This window comes from Crassostrea angulata, chromosome 2 (genome assembly GCF_025612915.1).
Source record: "Crassostrea angulata isolate pt1a10 chromosome 2, ASM2561291v2, whole genome shotgun sequence".
Classification (NCBI taxonomy): domain Eukaryota; kingdom Metazoa; phylum Mollusca; class Bivalvia; order Ostreida; family Ostreidae; genus Magallana; species Magallana angulata.
Genome location: NC_069112.1, coordinates 70,362,266 through 70,385,018, shown reverse-complemented (window position 1 = coordinate 70,385,018; position 22,753 = coordinate 70,362,266). Strand labels below are relative to the sequence as shown.

General features: G+C 31.8%; 2 protein-coding genes across 2 annotated transcripts in view; one reads left to right on the top strand and one right to left on the bottom strand.

Moving 5' to 3' along the window:
- The window catches only part of LOC128171092 (uncharacterized), a 315,176-nt gene that overhangs the window by 61,477 nt on the left and 230,946 nt on the right, over positions 1–22,753 (top strand). The window lies entirely within an intron of this gene.
- Positions 9,526–12,139, bottom strand: LOC128171129 (uncharacterized). Its single transcript, XM_052836879.1, has 3 exons — positions 11,653–12,139; positions 11,009–11,171; positions 9,526–10,892 (listed from the first exon to the last, which is right to left on the bottom strand). The coding sequence occupies exons 1-3, from the start codon at positions 11,959–11,961 to the stop codon at positions 10,612–10,614; spliced, it is 753 nt and encodes a 250-aa protein (XP_052692839.1). The 5' UTR covers positions 11,962–12,139; the 3' UTR covers positions 9,526–10,611.

The following is a 22,753-nucleotide window of genomic DNA, read 5'->3' as shown; positions in this document are numbered from 1 at the left end:
CAATCATTTTTTTAAAGGAATACTTTGTTTCTGTACTGTTTACCGACAACTTTACAATTACAGCGCCTTTTAACTTATGTGTGCATACGGCGCGAAATCCCGATCCCGATTCAGATAAACGTGTGCTGGCCTGGTTCCCTGAGCTACCCATTACGCACAGGAACCAGGCTAGCTCATGCGCAGGCTGAATTTTCCCCATAGCATCCGGTATAACCTCGCTTATATATTTTCTGCGTGGACCTCAGGGTCCACGCAAAAAATTAATCGATACAGAAATGCTAGTTATCATATTAGATTATATAAAATAACAATAGTCCTAAAGTAATAAAGCTACAAGTGGTAAGGTAAACATTAACAAGTTGTTTATTGAAACCCATATCGGCTAGTAGCTTGTACCGTTGATATTTTAAAAGAAACGAACACATTCCGATAGTATTATTAGACGGTGGCTATAAATAGCCACGGTCTATTGCTACGGTCCTGACCGGAAGAGTATTTCTCACGGGGACCCTAGCGGATAACGAACGATAACTCTGTTAGGTACATGTATACAGTGTTATACAGACAATGTTTTATCAACGTGTCGATTTCAGCATGAGAACTAATTTTAATCTTATCAGATATTTTAAGCATTATAGCTGCTAATTATTTTGTACATACATTTAAATAATGTATGAAATTGTGTTTTATTTTAAATGAGCCGTTATCCTGTCTGCTTACGCGGTATTAATAATTTAAGCACCAACTGCCAGTTTTGACGTTTAACTGTATCAGGACTGCATAAACTATATCACTGCGATAATTGGTCACAATTGGTCACAATAATTGCTTCTTGTTTTTTTTATGATATAAATAATTGTCAGAAACACACTATTTAAACTGGTTTGCCATTTCATATTTCAGCACAATACACAATACACAAAAAACTTTAAATTTACGATACAAATGTGTTTAATTTTCGACTGACGTGTGATTTACAATGTACCTTATTTTGTTCCTCACTCAGTCTGTAGAAACATTAATTTTATTACAGGGACCTCGATAGATGTTGACGCTTTACTTGCTGCTGACTTTCTCTCAAACACGCTAATCGACGTCGGATTGTAAAATTTAAGTGCAAATCGGGTCGCCATTTTAAAGGTATATAAACTACATTTTACGATGTTTCAAAGATTTTTAGTTCAGATTTTTTTTTCATATGCGTCTTATGGATTTCACGGCGTGTCAGTTTGTGTATTTCTAATTTGTAGCAAACGCTAGCTTTTTTGTGAGAAAAAACATGCGATATCCCATTTACATTTATGGTACATTGTGAACGGTAATGTAAGATATAATAATTTTGTTAACTAAACAGTTTCTGTTGAATTTTTTTACAATCAACTGAATAACGCAATTCGATGAGCGAAGTACAAATAGTGACTTTAAGTAATATGCGCCCGTCCCTGCTAAATGTATTAGAGAATCTTTTCTTTGGTTTGGGGGCATTTTTTCACTAACAGATAACATTATTTACATTTGTACGTAAACATCGCCCCGTTTGTTCTCAAATAATTTTTAACTCGCGAGTACAACTCTATTATGAACTTTCTTCGACATTTGTTTCCAAGTGTTAGCATCATTTTGTCAACATGCATTTACAACATGCGCCAGTTTGTTGCGACTCGCAATGGAAATACACACCTGTTAGAAAGTGTCATCACTTAACGCAATGCTACATCGGCCGTAGCGTATACATCCATGCTATATTAGCGATAAATAATGAAACATGAAGGCAAAAAAATGTGCTTCATAGATGACTGTAGAATTCTGCTGAGCTAAAGAACTATAGCTTTCCGAAAATATTGCCGGGATTTGCGAACCCTAGATCTATTGTCTAGTACATGCAAAGAATAAAATCAAAGAAGATGGGTGAATAAGGCGTGTAAAATGCCCATATGAGGAATGATACGGCAAAATTAAAATATCATTAAATCTGATACTTTTTAAAAAAATAATTAAAAACAATGTGTATTTAACGTAACATCGGGTTGTAATCTTTAAATATTTTAAATACTTACAATATATTGATTTAAACTGACATATGAGTGTCAAAACCTCCTAATAGTGTTATTTTTATAACTTCAATGCATTTTCTTTCATAGAGTGGGTCTGAGCTCAATATGTTTTTTACAGTCTAAATCTGGTTTAATGGATTTTAAACCGATTTTACTCAACAAAAATGTGGAGAGATGACCCACTACAGTTCAAATATATCATTTTGTAGCTCAACAATTAAACGTTTTATAAATATAATACAAGTCCGTAAATTCGTGGTCAAAGTCTCATATAGCATTTAAACAACGCACTTTGTTGTGAATGAAATGGCTCAGTGGTTAGAGCACCAGCCATAAGGAAACTTTATAGAACTTGGGTTTTTAGGTTGTGGGTTCGATACCACCAAAACTTAAAGATTTATTATTTTTTTCTTATCTTTTTGAAATATTTCAAACTGAATATAGTTAGAAATTACCATTTTGTAAACTTATATAATAACATATCAAATATATTTAATTGAAAAAATGCTAAATTTGAAATTGTATTTTACGACTAAACCAAATGGGCAGTTGCGCCATCTTGTTCCCCCATCTTCTTTATATACACAGCTGTACGGCAGAAAAACGTGCGTTCAACTTGAATTTTTTTTTGTTTGGTGTTTTAAAAACTTATTTTGTATAATAAATCAATATTTGTTGTAAGTTTACTAGAAAAGTTTCATGTAGCAAGTAATTTATGCGTGTTAAAGTGTACTGAGAAGCGATAAAATATACATGTGACTTTCCCGAATTCATTCAAATGATTTTAATAAATCTATAGCTAAATACAATAGAACAAATGTTTTAAACGTTGATTAATGAAACTGCCGGGACTGAATGTTGTATGATATTTTTTGAAATTTTCATTCACTTTCGTTGTGAGCAAATGGAAATAATCCACTTAAGTCGAAGATAAAATATTGATTTACTCTTCTGTTTCATGATGACGTGCATTCCAAAAGCAATACCAGTTTTATCAAACAAGTTCTTGTAAACCCATTCCGTTTTCTTTACATCTAAATGTATTAACTGACTATGAGGAAAAAAGCAAGTGTGATGGTCCACAAGACTGCAACTTTTTCCCCGTGAAGAAATTGAGGGAAAATCCTGTCGAGAGGGACATAAACATACTATATGTATACCCAAATAGTTAGTAAAAATAAGTATTTTATCATGCCAAAGCTTTATTTGTTCTCGTTACTTTGAGAAATCTACAATATATTTAAAGCACAATAGTCCAATCCACACTTTTCAAAAGTTGTCCCCCTTTGCGGGGTCAACCCAAAGGTCAAAAGGGAGAAAGCCAAAATTCCCCTTCTTCAAACAATCAAATATTTGGGCGAACTGTATTGAAATCTCTTTGGATTTGATTTATTCATTCAATATGTGGTGGCAACCCACATATTTAATGAGTCATTCAAACGGGGTTTTAATGTCAACTGATAAAGATACAAACATATTGATACAAAATATATACATGCATACAAACTTCTATACGACAAAGACTACTTTGATAAATCTTTGGGTTTTCCCCAAAAGATGACGATCAAGAGACACAGCATTTGTAAAGTGTAGATTGAGATCACAGCTACGATTTCCACAGAATTATCCATGTAGGAAACTCAAGACCAGTTGTGCGAGTAAGCGTTAAGTATTAGTGCATTTATGCGATACTGGCCGCGGTTTTCGACAAAAAATAATTATCATACATCACTCATTGTTACATGTAATATGCCACTTTCAAACGACGCCACCGTCTAACAGTACTTTCAGTACTTTGATATATTCCTAGCATCGTTAGAAACAAGGTATCTGATAATCAGATAAATCGAACATCATTAGAATCAAGTATCTGATAATAAAATAAATCGAACATCATTACAATCAAGGTATCTAATCTGATAAATCGAACATCATTAAAATCAACGATCTGATAATCAGATAAATCGAACATTATTAGAATCAAGTCTTTAAAATGTTTGGCCGTTTCATCTTATCTTCCTTTGGTAGGAGAATGGCATTTTCATTAGCGTACGTATTTGAATCAGCTGTTACATGTATCAAGAGTTCATCCGGAAAATCCAAAAGATTATCCCGGAAAATCCATAAGATTATCCTTATATTGACATTCATCGTTGATGATTTACTCTGTGCACCTAGTCTTTAGTGCTGCTACAACTTACTGTTTCATCATGAGCACTGGGAAGTTCTTCAATATGCATACACCCCTCTTTCTGATAATCATCCTGTGCTTCTTCATTATCATCATCTTGTAATGAAGACTCATTTCGTTAAAAAAATATAAACCTACTGCAATTGACAATTAAAATTAATGTAATTTATAACTAAATCATGATACCAGGTAGTAACAAAGCAGAAAAAAAATTAGCCTGTGGAATAGGTCGAACAATTTATGCACTGCCAAATTCCCCATGGAATTGCTTCAACTGGATGTACTCCCTACTGATAAGCAATGGATACTAAGATAACATATTGATTAGTCTTGGGAAGTATATCTATAAACGTAAAAATTTCATCATTATTAAATAGAAAATGCAGGTTTAAAAAATTCAAATACCAAGCTCCCTATTTTAATGCCAATAAAATGATATTAAAAACAGATATATCCCTTCTGCATCTGTTTCACAAAAAATTGGCCTGAGAACTACAGAAAATAATTATGTAGCCTTACATTCATTTCTTATTAAGATAAGTATTCATTACAAATCAAACATTAATGTTCAATGATTTAACATTAATTGAACAACATTAATGCAACAATCAACACAGACCTTGTATTTAACACATTCTCAGCAATCAAATAAAATACTATGCTTAAAGTTAAAGTGGAAATATATGGGAATGAAAGCAATGTTTACGCACTGCTCAGGGCATGGTTTTTTGAAGAAAAAAACTAACCTTTGGAGTACTCCTTACAAAATAAGGAATAAGCAGTTGGCCTTTCTGCTGGAAGAGTTGTCCTTTTAACAAGTTTTGTACGTCCGCTTTTGGATTAATGGTGATTTCCCAACCAATTATGAAATAAAGTTGGATATATATGTTATTATGAAAGCTAAACACCATTATAAACCACTACAATATTTCATGTAATGTGCGTAATATACCTAGGATTTGAGTGCACAAACTAAAATATGAAAATCTAAATGTGGACTGGGATACTTTGACCCGGTATGTTGTACCGATAAAAAAAACCAGTCTATCCCGCTTGACCACGGTTGTAATGTTTTTCTTTGCGTACTGTGACTGGAACCAGGAACCCCTGCAAAACTATAAGGCACATCTACGACTCCTGTATTCCTCCCTCCTTCTAATATATATGCCTAGCTCAAAATGCCTATAAAGAAAAAATAAAAAAAATGAGGATGTCATAATTATTGTATACATATATTTCCTCACTGGTTAGGGTCAGCAATCAGCATCTTATATAGAAGGAAAAGGGAAAAGAATGAATACAGTAAACCGCATATTTATCCCTATCAGTCACTTGTGCCGGTCTATTTTAAACACAGTGCATGATATGAGTTCTTTATAACTCTGTCTGCAGATGTGTAATGGGGAGCATTCTTTTTTGTTATTGTTTGAATATGCTGTATATAAGACTGAGAAAGAAATCACCATATCCATGCAAATATTCAAAATTATACTGTACCGTATTAACAATCCAGACCCTTGATTTAACATCAGGTTGAGGTAATATACAGATAATCCGGCATGGGATAAATCATGACGGAACAAACCGGGATTCCATTACCAGCGTCAGATAGCTCGGTTGGTAGAGCACTTGACCAGAGATTCAGGGGGCCCAGTTCAAATTCTGGTCTCGTCTGTCAGTATTTCTCCCACCCCTGTTACACAGCGCTGTTGAAGTTTGTTATCACTGTCAGACATATGGTCTGACCCAATGTAAGGTTCTGTCAGATAAGACAATGTTCTGTCAGACCAGAAACATGTATTATTGTAAATAAAGAAAAATATGCATCAAAGAAATGAGTTTATATGTTATGAGTACGATTTCATAAATATCCATGTCATGTGCCTCTTATTATCAGTCTATTCATTTAACCCTTACTTTCATAATTTTTTTTTTTTACTTTCTGAGTTGATATTTCATTTTCAACTCCTTGTCTTTACTACACTCTAACTACTGCAACATATCAACTTTTGTTTAAAAATCTTGAAAAACGTAGACCCTTGTTGTCTTCCCGAGATCTAATATGGCTGATGAACTGACCGGGTGTGGATGAACTATAATGATGAAATACTATATCATAGCTTTGAACTCTCAAGGACCATTGGTGTTCTAGTAAAATATATTTAATTGGCCCGTTTTCGTGACTTTCCTTTTCTACAAACTCAATCAACATTGCCACCATTACTGTTAATATGACCTTCACATCTGTATTCAGATCCCGACTGATAAAATTAAGCTAAGCATTATGTCCGATTTTTTCAATCGGTTTTTTGGTCCGATGATTTCCATAAAGTTAGGGTCAAGAAAGATTTGAAGCGGCCTTGCTGACAGGATCAACGGTTTTCAACAACTCTGAAAATACTTTTTTCATGTCACAAGACATGAATGTAATATTTTTGACACTCTCCCATCATGTCAGCTCAGCTCAAGTTTGCAGTAACATGACGTCATTAGCTAATACGAGACAAAATGCTTTTTGTTGTTTTTCATTATAAACTGCCTCGATGGTTCTTATTTTGGGGGAAACATGAACATTCTCTCTTTTTCCCCTTTCCCTTCATTCCCTTTCCAATCTCCTCCGAGAGAGTTTTGATTTCTTCTTCAATTTTGTCTATTTTGTTGTCAATTTTTTTTCAAGTACTGCATACTAGTCTAAAAAAAAATCCAAAGAACTCAAGTAGTAATATATGGTGCCCAATGACACCCGGTAGGTGGTCACACCCGGTGCGGTGTGGTTAATTTGTGGTTGTGTGGTTATGTGGTTAATTTGTGGTTGAGTGGTTATTTGTGGGTAGATGTGGTTATTTTGTGTGGTTGTTTCATGCATGTGTGGTTGTTATTTTGCATGGGTTTAATGTTTTAAGTTATGTGTTGTTATTTCGTATGAGTTTAATGTTTTTGGTGATGTGTTTATATTAGTCAATAAATATAAAATACCACATCATAAAATGATTATGGTGATATAGGTGAATATATGCAAATATGTAATAAATATAATTAATTCCTATATTTTACATCTTAAGCTTATGTCTTTTTATTATCATAAGCATTGACTTGTGTGTTATTAGATGCATAATGATAACAATTATTGCATTAACCACTCATATTACCACATCATAAATATGTCAGTAAGATCAAGGTGACATAAGTGGTTTGAATGTTACTATAACAAATATGATTTATTCATGTATTTTATATGTTAGCCTTATGTCTTTTTTTATTACCATAAGCATGGTTTTTTTGATTTATTACATGCAAAGTGATAGTATTTATTGCATTAACCATAACCTTTGCTACATATATATATGTGTGTGTTTTGAGAAGAAAAAATTATCATTTCATTTTTGCTGCTGATCAATACCTACAACTGTTCTACAGATAATACAAGTAAGTAAATAGTGTTCAGATATTTATGTCTTATCATTATTCATTTAACTTGATGTTTTTTTTAACCAAAAAGAAAAAAATATTTACAGAATTTCATATTATTATTTATAGGAGATGTCTATTGAAATTGACAATATCCTCTCTGATTTCATGATTGGTGGTAAAAAGCTCAGCATTATTGAGCAAGGGAGTGAAGTGTTCATAGAACTTGAAGTGGAAGATGCGGTCCACAAGTGTGTGAGCATGGATAGAGGAAAATGGAAGTACTTCTGTGATCATTTAGAAAAAATCAAATTAGCAGTAAAAAACTATCTTATAAGAGCACGAGAAGGGACATATGCCTTACATTTAGGTAAAAACCTATTTGTAACAGTAACACATGGAGTACCATGTATTGATTTTAGAAAATGGTATTTACCTAAAGATGGAGGATTTTTGAAACCCTCACTCAATGGAGAAGCATTGAAGCTGGATGAATTTGAAGCACTCATGGAAACCTTAATAGATATAAATGATGATATCCCTTATCTTGATAGTGTAATTCCATGTCAATATTCTCATCAAAACGAGCTTAACTGTCAACATTGCACTCAATCTGCTCCAATGAACTGAACAGTTGGAATACAGTACTCATAACTTTTGTGATAATTATTTTATTATTAATCAAGTAATTAGAATTAGTTAATATCTGTATTTTCAATATAATATTTACTGAAATTCAAACAAAGGAACTGGGGTTGAAATGAATTCATGTATTGATCAGTTGCAAAGATGAAATGATCAAAAAAAAAACAAAAAAAAAAAACAATCATTGTAGATGTACTTCGTTTATTTCTAATTGAATAAAAATTATATGTTCACTGTATATCAGTATTCCTTTTTTTTTTCTTAAAGCTGAACATGCACTATCGTCACAAAGAAAAACTTTCTCCTATACTAATTTAAAACAAAGACATCAATATAGAGCTATGTTCATCCTTTATCCAACAGTGAAAAAAGAGAAAAAAAAATGTTCATTTTCCAAAATTTCCATGGTGTTTTTAGAAAAAACTACAAATATGTCATACAAACTGTGCATCACAAAAAAAAAAATTTGGGAGTACAAAGAAATTGAGTTATAACAAATGTTGCAAAATTATTCCTGAGTTACTTCATATACAAAATTGCACCAATTTATTTAGTAAAACATGAAATACAAAATAGTTATAATGATATGAACTTTTTGTTATGCAAAACAATCACAAAAAAAAAAATAAAAAAAATTTGGGAGTACAAAGAAATTGAGTTAAAACAAATGTTGCAAAATTATTCCTGAGTTACTTCATATACAAAATTGCACCAATATATTTAGTAAAACATGAAATACAAAATAGTTATAATGATATGAACTGTTTGTTATGCAAAACAAAAAATCATTTTCCAAAATTTCCATGGTGTATTTAGAAAAAACTACAAATATGTCATACAAACTGTGCATCACAAAAAAAAAATTTTGGAGTACAAAGAAATTGAGTTAAAACAAATGTTGCAAAATTATTCCTGAGTTACTTCATATACAAAATTGCACCAATTTATTTAGTAAAACATAAAATACAAAATAGTTATAATGATATGAACTTTTTGTTATGCAAAACAATCACAAAAAAAAATAAAAAAAATTTGGGAGTACAAAGAAATTGAGTTAAAACAAATGTTGCAAAATTATTCCTGAGTTACTTCATATACAAAATTGCACCAATATATTTAGTAAAACATGAAATACAAAATAGTTATAATGATATGAACTGTTTGTTATGCAAAACAAAAAAAAAAAATTAAATATATACATATATATACAAGTATATAATTAAAAGAAAAAACAACAATAAAGTTACAAAATATTCTTGAGTTAGTTCATATACAAAATTGCACCAAAATATTTAGTAAAACAAAATATGGCAGACTGTGAATATATTGCATAGTGTTCTTGTGTAGAGAAGTGTACAAACCAAAAATATTGTAAAATATATGAAAGCTTAAAATTACATTACCACACAGAGACAACAAAGATTTGTAGAAGTTATAAAATAAGAGAAGTTATTAAAATACCTGACATGAGAAGAGGATATAAAAAAACAAATCTTGCAGTAAAATATGGTTCTTATCTCACTCATAACTAAAGCCACCAAATTCACTTGTAATCATCAATATACATATATACACAAACACACGTTGAGAAAAAAAAAAAATGAGTGATTTTTTTTTTTCTAATAATCAACCTATCATTAAAAAAAAAAGAAATTGAAGAAAACCAAGCACTAAATACACTATTTTATCTTTCAAAGTACAAAAAAAAAAGAAGTTTTAAAGTAAACCAATCGGATTGTAAACCAAGCATTAATTATTTTTCAGAGTGACCAAAAAACAATTGACTGAATATATATTTACATTTGCTGATGTAATATCAAGTAACCTTAACCATCACTTCATCTAACAAATTTACTTCTAAGTAAAAAAAAAAACAAACAAAACAAAACATATATACAATAACACACACTGAGAAAGAAAAAAAAGGGGAGTATATGATATGGCATTGGTATCATCATAACACAATTGCAAAATGATGTAATACTGCTGACTTATGAAATACTTTTCCAGTATATTGGCACAATTTTTAACAAAGTTGCAAAATGTAATACTGCTGACTCATGATATATTATCTTTGGCACAATTTTTAACAAATACTGCTGACTCATGAAATACTTTTCCAGTATATAATCTTTAAATTAAATTACAAAAATATCTTGGAATTAATTTACAAAAAAAAGAAAACTATTGAAAATGATGTTTTGAATGTTTAAATCATTGAAAATGATGATTGGAATGTTTAAATATATTGAAAATGAAATTTGAAAGGTTTAAATTTTCATTCCCCACAACGTTTTCTGAGTTTTAAACACATCACTCTAGATGCTGATGTTCAATCCTTGGCGTAGTTGAGTCTGGTAACTGGAGAGGGGAATGAGTGAAGAGGGTGTCATCAGACCCACTTGCTGATGCTAGATATGAGGTGTTCTGAAAGCGAATGGTTTCCACGCGACGCACTGTTGCTTTTCTACACCAACATCTATTCCAGAAGGATGGCTGTTTAAGACAAAGGGCTACCCCAAACCCGGTGAAAAAGGCCCCGAGAAACATCCCAATGACTAAATATGTAAGGATGAGTACAGCTTCACTCAATTCTAAAAAAGAAAAAAAGTTTTATAAGAAACATTTCATCAATGTAACAGGTTTATTAGTACTAAATATATGCATATATATATTCAAATAATTTGTCTGTGAAGATTCTAATACATACGAGGTGTTAAGTTAAAAGGTTCTAAGGATGAAGAGGTAGTAGTTGAAAGGGTGGTGTTATTAGTCCAATCGGTGGTAGAAAGTGTGGTGGATTGTGTGGTAGATTTCGTTTTCCAAACTTTTCTTGGAGACTTTGTTCTCATAGTTTTGGGAAGCAGGGTTGTCTGAAAGGAAATATAGTATGATTTAAAGAATGTAATATTTCTCCCCCTCTCTAAAAGAAATAAATCTAATACAAATATTTTATTGGTACAAACACAATTACAATAATCATCAAAGACCTGGTGAACATTATTAAATACATATGTAATGTTTACATAATTTTTTAAGAATTGATAAGTAACAGTAAACTATCTTCTAAGTTTAAAACAGTCTCTGATAAATTTAACTAATTTTTAAGATTTTTATCACATTACTGTTTATATACATATAAAAGAACATTTTCCTTGATAATATACTCGATGCTATTTCTGATATTTGTATATATTATAACCTCGCTGAGATAAGGATTATTATATATTTTGCAAAATTTGTTATCAATGTGATTTTGTTTGAAAAAAGTGATCAATATTGAATTGACGTTAATTCCCGCTGCGTGCGAGATCCGCGAGATTTGATTATTGTTCAGAGTAAATATTGACTTACCACAACATTTTTACACTTTCTGTCGTTGATCGTTATCGTAACGTTGATATCTAGCATCCAGTTTGTGAAATTTCTGCATGAAAGTGTAGGGGAGTTCTTAATTGCTAGATAACGCAGGTTTGGTACATCCGTTTGGGCAAAGGAGATTTTCTTCACTCTAGCCATTTCCACCCGCTGGATTTCTCGTAATTTCGGGGTATGTCTCACATTTCCATCATCCCCATTGCACCTCAGGGTTTCTTGATCCCATCTGCATGTAGATAATGCAGGACTAAATCCGCAGACCAGACAAATCCAAAGTAACAACATCTTTTAACTCAAACTAACAATCTCAATTCAAAGTGACGCTAACTGAAAACGAGGCTTGGATTCGACTAATGTACGCAAAATATATAAGATTGTAAAAATTCTATAAATATTTTAAAATTTCAGTCTTAAATTAATTACATCATGGTTGTATACTTTAAAATATATCTATTCAGGTAATTTTTTTTTTAAGAAGAAAAAAGAATTAAAAAAAAAAAAAAAAAAACTATTCACCTGAAAGGATTACTGTTATAGATCAACCAATGTATCAAAGAAAATAATTCATTGTCAAAAAAAAAAGAAAAAAAAGACATACTAATTATGTAATAATATCTATAGCTATTCAGACACTAAAGGTGTTGATAGATCAAGATGCTCGTCTAAAGGTGTTAACATTTTGTGTTGTTATATAATCATGAACACCCATTATATCGATAATGCACATTATAACATCCATTAACATGAAAAGGTTATATATCTATCGATGTGAACATTATTAATTAATTTATTACACATGTATAAGTTTTATTATCATAAAAATGTTACACTGACATAAATTTCTAACGTCATGTTATAACACTTCCATTGTTTACATATAGATATATATAGAACGAATTTTATTTTCAAATCACCAATTCTTTCAGAGTTGTTAAACATGGAGCAAAAAGTGTACTACGTTTTGATCACTATATTGAATTTATTGGTAAGTTAAATTATTTAATCAGTCTAATCTTTAAGTAACAATCAATTTTTTTTTTTTCACGGTATACTTATTTCTCCTCTAATCAACCTTTTTTTTCCCATCACATAGAAACTAATTATTCTGGCAGAAATGCCATCTCCGTCATCACACTCGGAGAATCAGGATCAGGCTAGGTCAGAGGGACCTAGCCATCAGCCTAGATCCGAGGGAGCTAGGCGACGGAATGGAAGGAGGAGAAAAGTATGTATATAGTTTTTAAAATATTTATTTCATACAAGTAAATACATTTTTTTTAAAATAAAAAAATACAGTGCGATATTATTCATGTCAATAAAACATTTTTCAAATCTATGTACACAGACAAATATATATATAAATACATATTACATTACAGTGCAGAATGTGGGGAGAGGATGTGGTATACTACACGTCCTCTAACGATAATATGTCCCTAAGAGGGACTGATTTCAAAAATCCCGACAGCGTTGGATGATGCAGGTAAATATTGTTCTTTGTTAGTTGCATTTTTTTCTCCCAAAGTTTTATTTATCTTCAATAATAATGGATCACGTAAAAAACCGCTGTCCTTTAAATGGGTGTTTTTTTCACAATTTGTTTGATTTATCTTTGATAATTCAACAGACACTATTGATAATATTGAAATCAAACATAAAATTATAAATAAATTAGTTGACATTCTTCCTCTTGTCTTTTTATAATTATTAAGAATGTCATGTTCATCTGTTTCAATATTCATTTCATTAACTAACATCTTCACTCCTCGACTCAACGATGCAAAATGATAATGCTAATCATTTGTTAAACGATAAATATCCTATTTTACGAAGAAATTGTCGATTATTTTTTCATTTTTTTCAAGTTCATCTGTAAACAATGATAAGATATTTGAAAAAGATCTTCCTTCACATCTTAACACTGAAAACAATATGCAAAAAAGTCCACAAGAAGAAGTAAAATAGTTTTGAATTCTTTTGTTAGAGTAAATGAAATTTGGACCATTTGCAATTAAAAATGTTGAAATGTAATGATTATATTTATCCACGCTTTTAGCTAAGGGATCAAAAAATTCTATAGTAAAGGAATGTGTAGTTGGTAGATATATACACACCCAATGTAATCCCGCCTTATCACTTGTATCTGTATTAACCACATATAAAGCAGGTCTCTGTGTCTCTATGAAATTCAACTGATCGGAAGCTAAAACACCTTTGAATTGTTTCTCAACAGTCTTATTAGACATCAGCAAATCAAATATTTCGCTGGAATTCATTATTTCACATTAACATTACGTGCCGCATCTATAGATAAACAAGACGGAAATTTAGCATATAACAATAGAGTAACTGTTTCACTCAGTGGTGTATTGAACTTTAATTCTTATCTTGTATGCCCCTTTCTTATAAGAGGGAACATTCCCTCCTTTTCGCAACAATCCAAATCAAATACATAAATGCAATATCCCTTTGAATATTCTTCTCTAGAAAAATTTACAACTTTTGAATTGTTACACAAACTATAGTAGGACTCTAAATAGTTATTTGAAGAAAAATTTGGAGTAAACGGAGATGAAGGAATTGACTGACCATTGATAAAAAACCCTACATATCCACAATCAAAGTTTTTAAAGTTAAAAGGATTTTTTTGATAGCTTCCGTTGAACCCTTCCGATGATATCAAAGTTACAATAAGATGAGAGGGTACTGCACCTAAGTATAAATCATCTGCACTAAATGAATATTGTCCTGTTGGTATATTAAATGTTTTTACGTCTGATCGGTAAAATGGATACAAAGCATCTCTTTGTGAAATTGCTTCTTGATGACCAATGAAAGTGCCAGGAGTTAACTTAATATGTTTTAATTTCAATTTAGCATCCACAATATTTACTTTGAAGTCAGCATTTTCATTTGAAGATAACAAGCAGAATTCTTTTTTATTCGGCCACAATTTAATTCCAATTTGAATTCCATTTATTAAAAATCGATTTTGGTTTTCATCCATTAAATCTAAGCTCAATCCTCCCATTAATTCAATTATTTCTCCATCCTTTGTTAATTGATATCTGTAATATAACCCACTGTTCCTTCCTTGTAGAGCGTCAACATCATCCATACCGTCTGCATTATCTGTAAAGTACCCCTCACTTTGTAAAGCATTGCTTTGATTTTTTAAGTCTTTGTTTAACATGATATCTAATATACTTTTATAAGCATAATTCGTAGAAACAGAACTCGTTAAAATTTGTTGTTGAAGAGTAAAGTCTACTTGAGACCAAAGTGTTCGTAATGGTAAATTAATTAATCCAACATTATCGTTTGATGTTACCGATGTATTGTTTCCGTTAACAATTTTCAGTTTGATATATAATAATGTTGATTTTAAGTCAATGTAAGAAGTTGAGGATCCAAAAATGTTAAATTCAATCGGAGAATTTGGAAGTAATTGTCCAGAAGGACGATATTCAATCCATTCAAATGATTCCAATCCTGCATCGGTTGTAGGTAAATTAAAAACTGCGATGTTGTCAGAGTGTCCATCCTGTGCTCCTTGGAATTTAAACATGATCACTATATTGTTATAACAAAAACTTAATTTTTTTTTCGGTGGAATGTTTCTTTTTTTTAGACTGATCCTTTTTCGCCGGCTTTCGTCGGTTAGAATGAGCACGTTTCTTCGATATTTTCTTTTTATCTCCACAACATGTTGCTTTCTTGCATGTAAATGACTCCGTTTCCTTATCAATAACTGCGCGTGCTCTATCAATTGCTTCCTTTGTTGGAGTAACCATTTTGATTATTGCATCATCTCCTTTGCCGTGAAGATTTTTCCCTACTATATAGACCTTTTTATGCTTTGATTGATCATTTGTAACCATATTCAAAAAATGTGTCTTCCATTTGTCAGCAAAAGAAACATATGGAATAAGATTGGCCATCATTTCCTTTTTAATTATAACAAAAGTTTTTATAGATAAAATAAATTTTGCACTCTTTTTCTGAAATGAAGTGTACAGTTACAAGTTCCTTGAGATAATGAGGATAATTGCAAGTTCTCATCAAATAAATACACGCGAATTCTCTTAATTCTTTTTTGTATAACTTTCATATAAAACGGCTTACAAAAAATAAATGAGTAAGTGTTATCATCATGTTCCTGAAGTTGTACTCTTCTTAAAACAGGTAATTGTTGATTTCTTACAAATATATCCTCACATATATCGCAAAATATATATATTTCTGAAATCGATTTAAGAAATTCTGATTTCATTTGAAAGGAAAATTCTGTAAGTCCGCATTCCCAATCACCGCTCAGATCTAATTCATGGGGAAGTTCAGTCGTAAAATCTTGTGATGTGTTATAAGTGTGAATATGATTACAATCATTTGAATTAATCATAAAAAAATAACTCATTTGTTTTTCAAACAATAGTATATCTGATTATTCAAAATTAACAACGTTTTCCTCGGGAATCCAACTATTAAATGAAGAGTTGTAACCCATCCACTTTACTAATACTTCTTTCTTACCATTGCGTGATCGTTTCTTAACTTTAGCATCGCAATAATAAAGAGATGTCCAGAACCTTACACAGTGTTTGATATATATGTAGAACCAGCACTGTTTCAATATAATTCGCCGACACAGGGTTCGACACTAACCTTAGTCCGTAAGTCACATACTAATACATTTCATGTCGAACTCATGAAATTTATGCCTAATCGGTCCGCCCGGACTAATAAAAATATCGTCTAAACAGCTTGAAATTTATAGTACGATCGACGATGTCATTTTGAAGACACACTTTCTTGGGAAACCCCGAATGTATTTTTAGCTATTGAAGCATGGCGGTAATCGAGTAATTTTTAATCATCTGAACGCTTTCTTATATAACTAATTTATTATAGTGAAGTAAAATGTCTCTGTGATCATGAGGTAGTTTGACAATTGTGCAAAACATGGAGAAACAGAAAAAAGTTATCTGATTTTTTCAAGGCGTCCGCGGATACAGAGACCGTGAAAAGGAGAAATCTAGACACAATGTGTCTGACATCTTACAGCTTTGAGATAAAGGAGTGCGACAGTTAGTGCGAACAAACTCGCCGATCTCGTGACTTCCTTGAAACATGGACGAAAGATCACGAGTGGCTATATTTTGAAAAACAATTCTGGACTAATGTTTTGTACAATTTGTAAAAAAAATACGCAACAGGATCTGTAGAGAAAGCATGTTCTTTTGTTACTGGATGTGCTAATCTGAGGATAGAAACAATTAAATATCATGAAGAAAAATCATTGTTTCATGAAATGAATCATAGCTATTCTGTTCAATAATTGTTGAGCCTCATATATTGATTCTTAAAAATTAGACTAGGTCATATTGTATTAATACATCTGGAAATGATTTATTTTAAAACTGCATATTTATTTCTTTGGACGGACTAATAAACTTGCCTGCGGACTAGTAAAAATAGTCATGCACTTGTCCGGCCGGACCAATGCGTCGAACCCTGCCGACATTTACAATGTACGAGTTATTTAATAAGGATCGGTAAGCTTTATGTCAGCTCTTACGGAAAATGTATCATTACCTGTAAAATTTTCGAAATATTTTTATACAATATTTCCCAACAATTTTATAGCCTGGATTTCAATGAAATTTTTTACGTGAAAGTTCTAATACTGAAAGCAATATATTGAATAACTTATTACAATTTTCTAATGTGTTTGCTTTCGTTTGTTAACGTACAAGTTAGCTTAACGTTATCTTAACGCCTTTTGTTAACTCGTACTTTGAATCGAATTTTCTTACAGCATACATTTATTTATCCCCAGATCAATAGTCCATTTCTAATGTTCTGCTAATCGCCACACACCCCTTTAAATATCAGAAAGAACTATCGATGCTTCACCGCATACAGGTATTTCATTCACCCGGACACGTTACAATTTAGATATGTTTTTTTATCGTTAAAATGACAGATGTCCTACGGACCGGGTTTAACGATAGAATTCGTCCTATTTACTCGCTTCGTAGCAAATAAAAAAAATATTCGCACTGTATCTGGCCTAAATTTTCATATGATTGGTCTCAAATACCTACATTGTTCCTCTTTCATAATCCCATATTACCAGATTAACTGTTTTTGCAACAAAATCACTGCCACTTTTAACATCAAGTTTAAAAATTCGCTGTTTATGGTTGCCATGTTAATGATAAAATCCGAGACATTCCTAGTGTGATTTCCGACAAAATGGCAGGCAAATTTAAACGTATATAATAACAAAATGCTTGGTACGACTCATTAAATAGATATTTTGTGGATTAACAGACATATGCATGTTCATAAGGGTTTGTAATGTTTTCCATGCAGAATATTTCAACAGACTTAAAATCGACGCGAAGTTGATCCTCTTCGCGGCTGCTACATTGCAAGTATATGGGACGAATTCTTACTGGTCACGGTAAGATTATTCTTTCTAGTTACAACTGAAGATACGAATGAACGCGTCGCGTTTCAGGGGCGTATGTTTGTTTAATGTGGAAGTAAATTAAAGCAGGGGATTGGCGACTTTTTAGCGATTCATTTTTAGACACTTTATTAGGAGTATCTAGCATTTATTTAGCATTGGCACATCTTAAATCTTCAGAATTAAATATAACATTTCCTCTCAAAGTGCATTTAAACAAGCATTCTGAGAGTATTGCACAAGCAATACACGTCCCCTACCGGCTTGTGGAAATTGTGAAAACAATGCACTGTTAATGCAGTATATCGAACCCGAACATTAAAAAATTGGAATATGAAAAATTTATTTTCTCGAAAATATGTCAACCAGACGCTACAAAAGTGTAAACTTGATCTGTAGTTTGATATTTTGAAGCCGTTCAGCAAATTTCTTATTATTCCTCAAACGCATAAAGAAAAAAAATGTGGAAAACTGAAGTAGGACAGACAGACTGACGGACGCAGAGGAAAGCTATAGTCCCCTCCGGTGAAAACCGGTAAGGGACTAATTACACAAGAGAGGTATTGTGAGCAATCTCAGATATATTACCCCCTGTTAACAGTGTACATATCTTTGATATTATGTACCATTTGCCTTTCAATGGCATTAAACGTGCACATATGACAAAAGCTCATCACCAGGATCTTTTTACGTCACAGGAAATGTCAGGTTTCAGCTTAGTGACTTCTTAACACTATCTGAAGCTCTCCATTTAAAATGTAAATATTGTAAATCCTAGGACAGGGGTTCTTACTGCAAGGTGGGACCAGAGTGATAAATAGTACAAAAACTTTCCTTTGAATCTATTAACTGTACAGTATGATTTTTTTTTCAGACGGAAGCAGTATAACGGCCTCAGTATTAGTGATTGTCTTGCCCATGGCGTCAAAAAATGAGAGTTCCGTTGTTCAGTTTAGTAGTTTTAGTTTTGTTTAGTTTTCTTGTTTCATTGTCAAGTTCAGAAGTTTCATTGTTCAGTTATTTCAGCAGTGTTTAGTTCAGTAGTTTCAGCACTGTTCAGTTCAGTAGTTTTAGTTTTGTTTAGTTTTCTTGTTTCATTGTCAAGTTCAGAAGTTTTATTGTTCAGTTATTTCAGCAGTGTTTAGTTCAGTAGTTTCAGCACTGTTCAGTTCAGTAGTTTTACTATCGTTTAGTTCAGCAGTTTCAGTATTCTTTAGATCATAAGTATCGCAGTTCAGTTAAGTAGATTGAGTATTGTTCATTTCAATAGTTTTAGTATTGTTAAGTGTAGTAATTTAATTGTTAAGTTTGAGTAATGTTCATTTCCGTAGTTCTAGTATAGTTCAGTGTAGTAATTCCATTGTTAAGTTAAGAACCGTCTGAACTGCGCGTTCCTAAATCTGTCTTTTTAAATCACTATAAAATGATACTCTAAAATTTACTGATCATCATTCCTCGCCCTCATCTTTTACACAACTGTCCTCAACATTTCATTCATCATTCTCATTTACAGATAACAGGACAAGCAGACCCTCTATAAATCGTTTAAACGTCAGTATCTCCCGAACGGAAATAATGTCATTAAAACAAAAAATTATAGATAAGGTTTTTATCAATATCTTCTAGATCTGAAATTTTCACGAAAATTGGTTGAGTCGTTTTCAAGAAATAGCTTGTACAAAAAAGCGTAGAAAAAAATAATAAAAGGGAAAAAGAAACAAAGCAAACAGAAGACCTTAATGATGAAGAATTACCATCAGAATCAGTACAAGGTCTTCTGCTGTAAATGGAATACCTTAAATATATTAATTTAAAATCCTGCACAAGTTGATCTTTGTGGTTACCAAGTCATCTTGCATGTAGTTCAAATGAAGTTTACGATATTGAAAAAAAAGTCTGCAAAGTATATGCATGTATATGTATTACATGAGTTTAAAAATTTCTTGAATCAGTCAAAATGTTTAGATTCCTTTTGCTGCAGTTCTAACTGAGGTTGTTACTTTGTTGACCATTTAAAGTGCATCCTTCGTGCATTCTGTACAGAAAGTACTGGTAATTAATTAAGATATTATATGAATGTATCAATAGTAGTTCTTTTTGGAAATAATAACAGCAAGTGAAATGCAACGAACCCATTCCTATATTATTATATATACCTAACATCGTTAGGAACAAGGTATCTGATAATCAGATAAATCGAACATCATTAAAATCAAGTATCTGATAATCAAATAAATCTAATATCATTAGAATCAAGGTATCTGATAATCTGATAAATCGAACATCATTAAAATCAAGTGTCTGATAATCAAATAAATCTAACATCATTAGAATCAAAGTATCTGATTAATCGAACATCATTAGAACCAAGAAACTGATAAACAGATAAATTGAACATCATTAGAATCGAGGTATTTGATCACAGTCTTTAAAATGTTTGGCCGTTTCATCTTATCTTCCTTTAGTAGGAGAATGGCATTTTCATCAGCACACGTATTTGAATCAGCTGTTATCAAGAGTTATCCGGAAAATCCGAAAGATTATCCTGGTATTGACACTCATCATCACATGATCATCTGTTATAGATGGATTATACTGATTCAAGATACTGTCCGTGACATTATTTTTGTTGATGATTACTCTGTTCACTTTATTGCTGCTACAAGTTCCTGTTTCATCATGAGCACTGGGAAGTTCATCAATATGCATACACCCCTCTTTCTGAGTATAATCCTGTGCTACATCATACTCATCATCTTGTAATTAAGACACATTTCATTAAAAAAATATAAACCTACTGCAATTGAAAATTAAAATTAATGAAATTTATAAATAAATCAAGATTCCAGGTAATAACAAAGCCAAAAAAAAATTAGCCTGTGGAATAGGTCGAACAATTTATGCACTGCCAAATTCCCCATGGAATTTCTTCAACTGGATGTACTCCCTACTGATAAGCAATGGATACTAAGATAACATATTGATTAGTCTTGGGAAGTATATCTATAAACGTAAAAATTTCATCATTATTAAATAGAAAATGCAGGTATCAAAAATTCAAATACCAAGCTCCTTCATCTATTTTAATGCCAATACAATGATATTAAAAACAAAGGTATCCCTTCTGCATCTGTCTCACAAAAAAAATGGCATGAGAACTACAGAAAATAATTATGTAGCCTTACATTCATTTCTTATAAAGATAAGTATTCATTACAAATCAAACATTAATGTTCAATGATTTAACATTAATTGAACAACATTAATGCAACAATCAACACAGAACTTGTATTTAACACATTCTCAGCAATCAAATAAAATACTATGCTTAAAGTTAAAGTGAAAATTTATGGGAATGAAAGCAATGTTTACGCACTGCTCAGGGCATGGTTTTTTGAAGAAAAAAACTAACCTTTGGAGTACTCCTTACAAAATAAGGAATAAGCAGTTGGCCTTACTGCTGGAAGAGTTGTCCTTTTAACAAGTTTTGTACGTCCACTTTTGGATTTGTGGTGATTTCCCAACCAATTCTGAAATAAAGTTGGATATATATGTTATTATGAAAGCTAAACACCATTATAACCATTACAATATTTTATGTAATGTGCGTAATATACCTAGGATTTGAGTGCACAAACACAAACTAAAAGATGAAAATCTAAATATGGACTGGGAGACTTTGTCCCGGTATGTTGTACCGTTAGAAAAAGCCAGTCTATCCCGCTTGACCACTGTTGTAATGTTTTTCTTTGCGTACTGTGACTGGAACCAGGAACCCCTGCAAAACTAAAAGGCACATCTACGACTCCGGTATTCCTCCCTCCTTATAATATATATGCCTAGCTCAAAATGCCTATAAAAAAATGAGGAAGTCATAATTATTGTATACATATATTTCCTCACTGGTTAGGGTCAGCAATCAGCATCTTATATAGAAGGAAAGGGGAAAAGAATGAATACAGTAAACCGCATATTTATCCCTATCAGTCACTTGTGCCGGTCTATTTTAAACACAGTGTATGATATGAATTCTTTATAACTCTGTCTGCAGATGTGTAATGGGGAGCATTCTTTTTTGTTATTGTTTGAATATGCTGTATATAAGACTGAGAAAGAAATCACCATATCCATGCAAATATTCAAAATTATACTGAACCGTATTAACAATCCAGACACTTGATTCAACATCAGGTTGAGGTAATATACAGATAATCCGGGATGGGATAAATAATGACGGAACAAACCGGGATTCCATTACCAGCGTCAGATAGCTCAGTTGGTAGAGCACTTGACCAGAGATTCAGGGGGCCCAGTTCAAATTCAGGTCTCGTCTGTCAGTATTTCTCCCATCCCTGTTACACAGAGCTGTTGAAGTTTGTTATCACTGTCAGACATATGGTCTGACACAATGTGAGGTTTTGTCAGATAAGACAATGTTCTGTCAGACCAGAAATATGTATTATTCTAAATAAAGAAAAATATGCATCAAAGAAATGAGTTTATATGTTATGAGTACGATTTCATAAATATCCATGTCATGTGCCTCTATTCATTTAACCCTTACTTTCATAATTTTTTTTTTTACTTTCTGAGTTGATATTT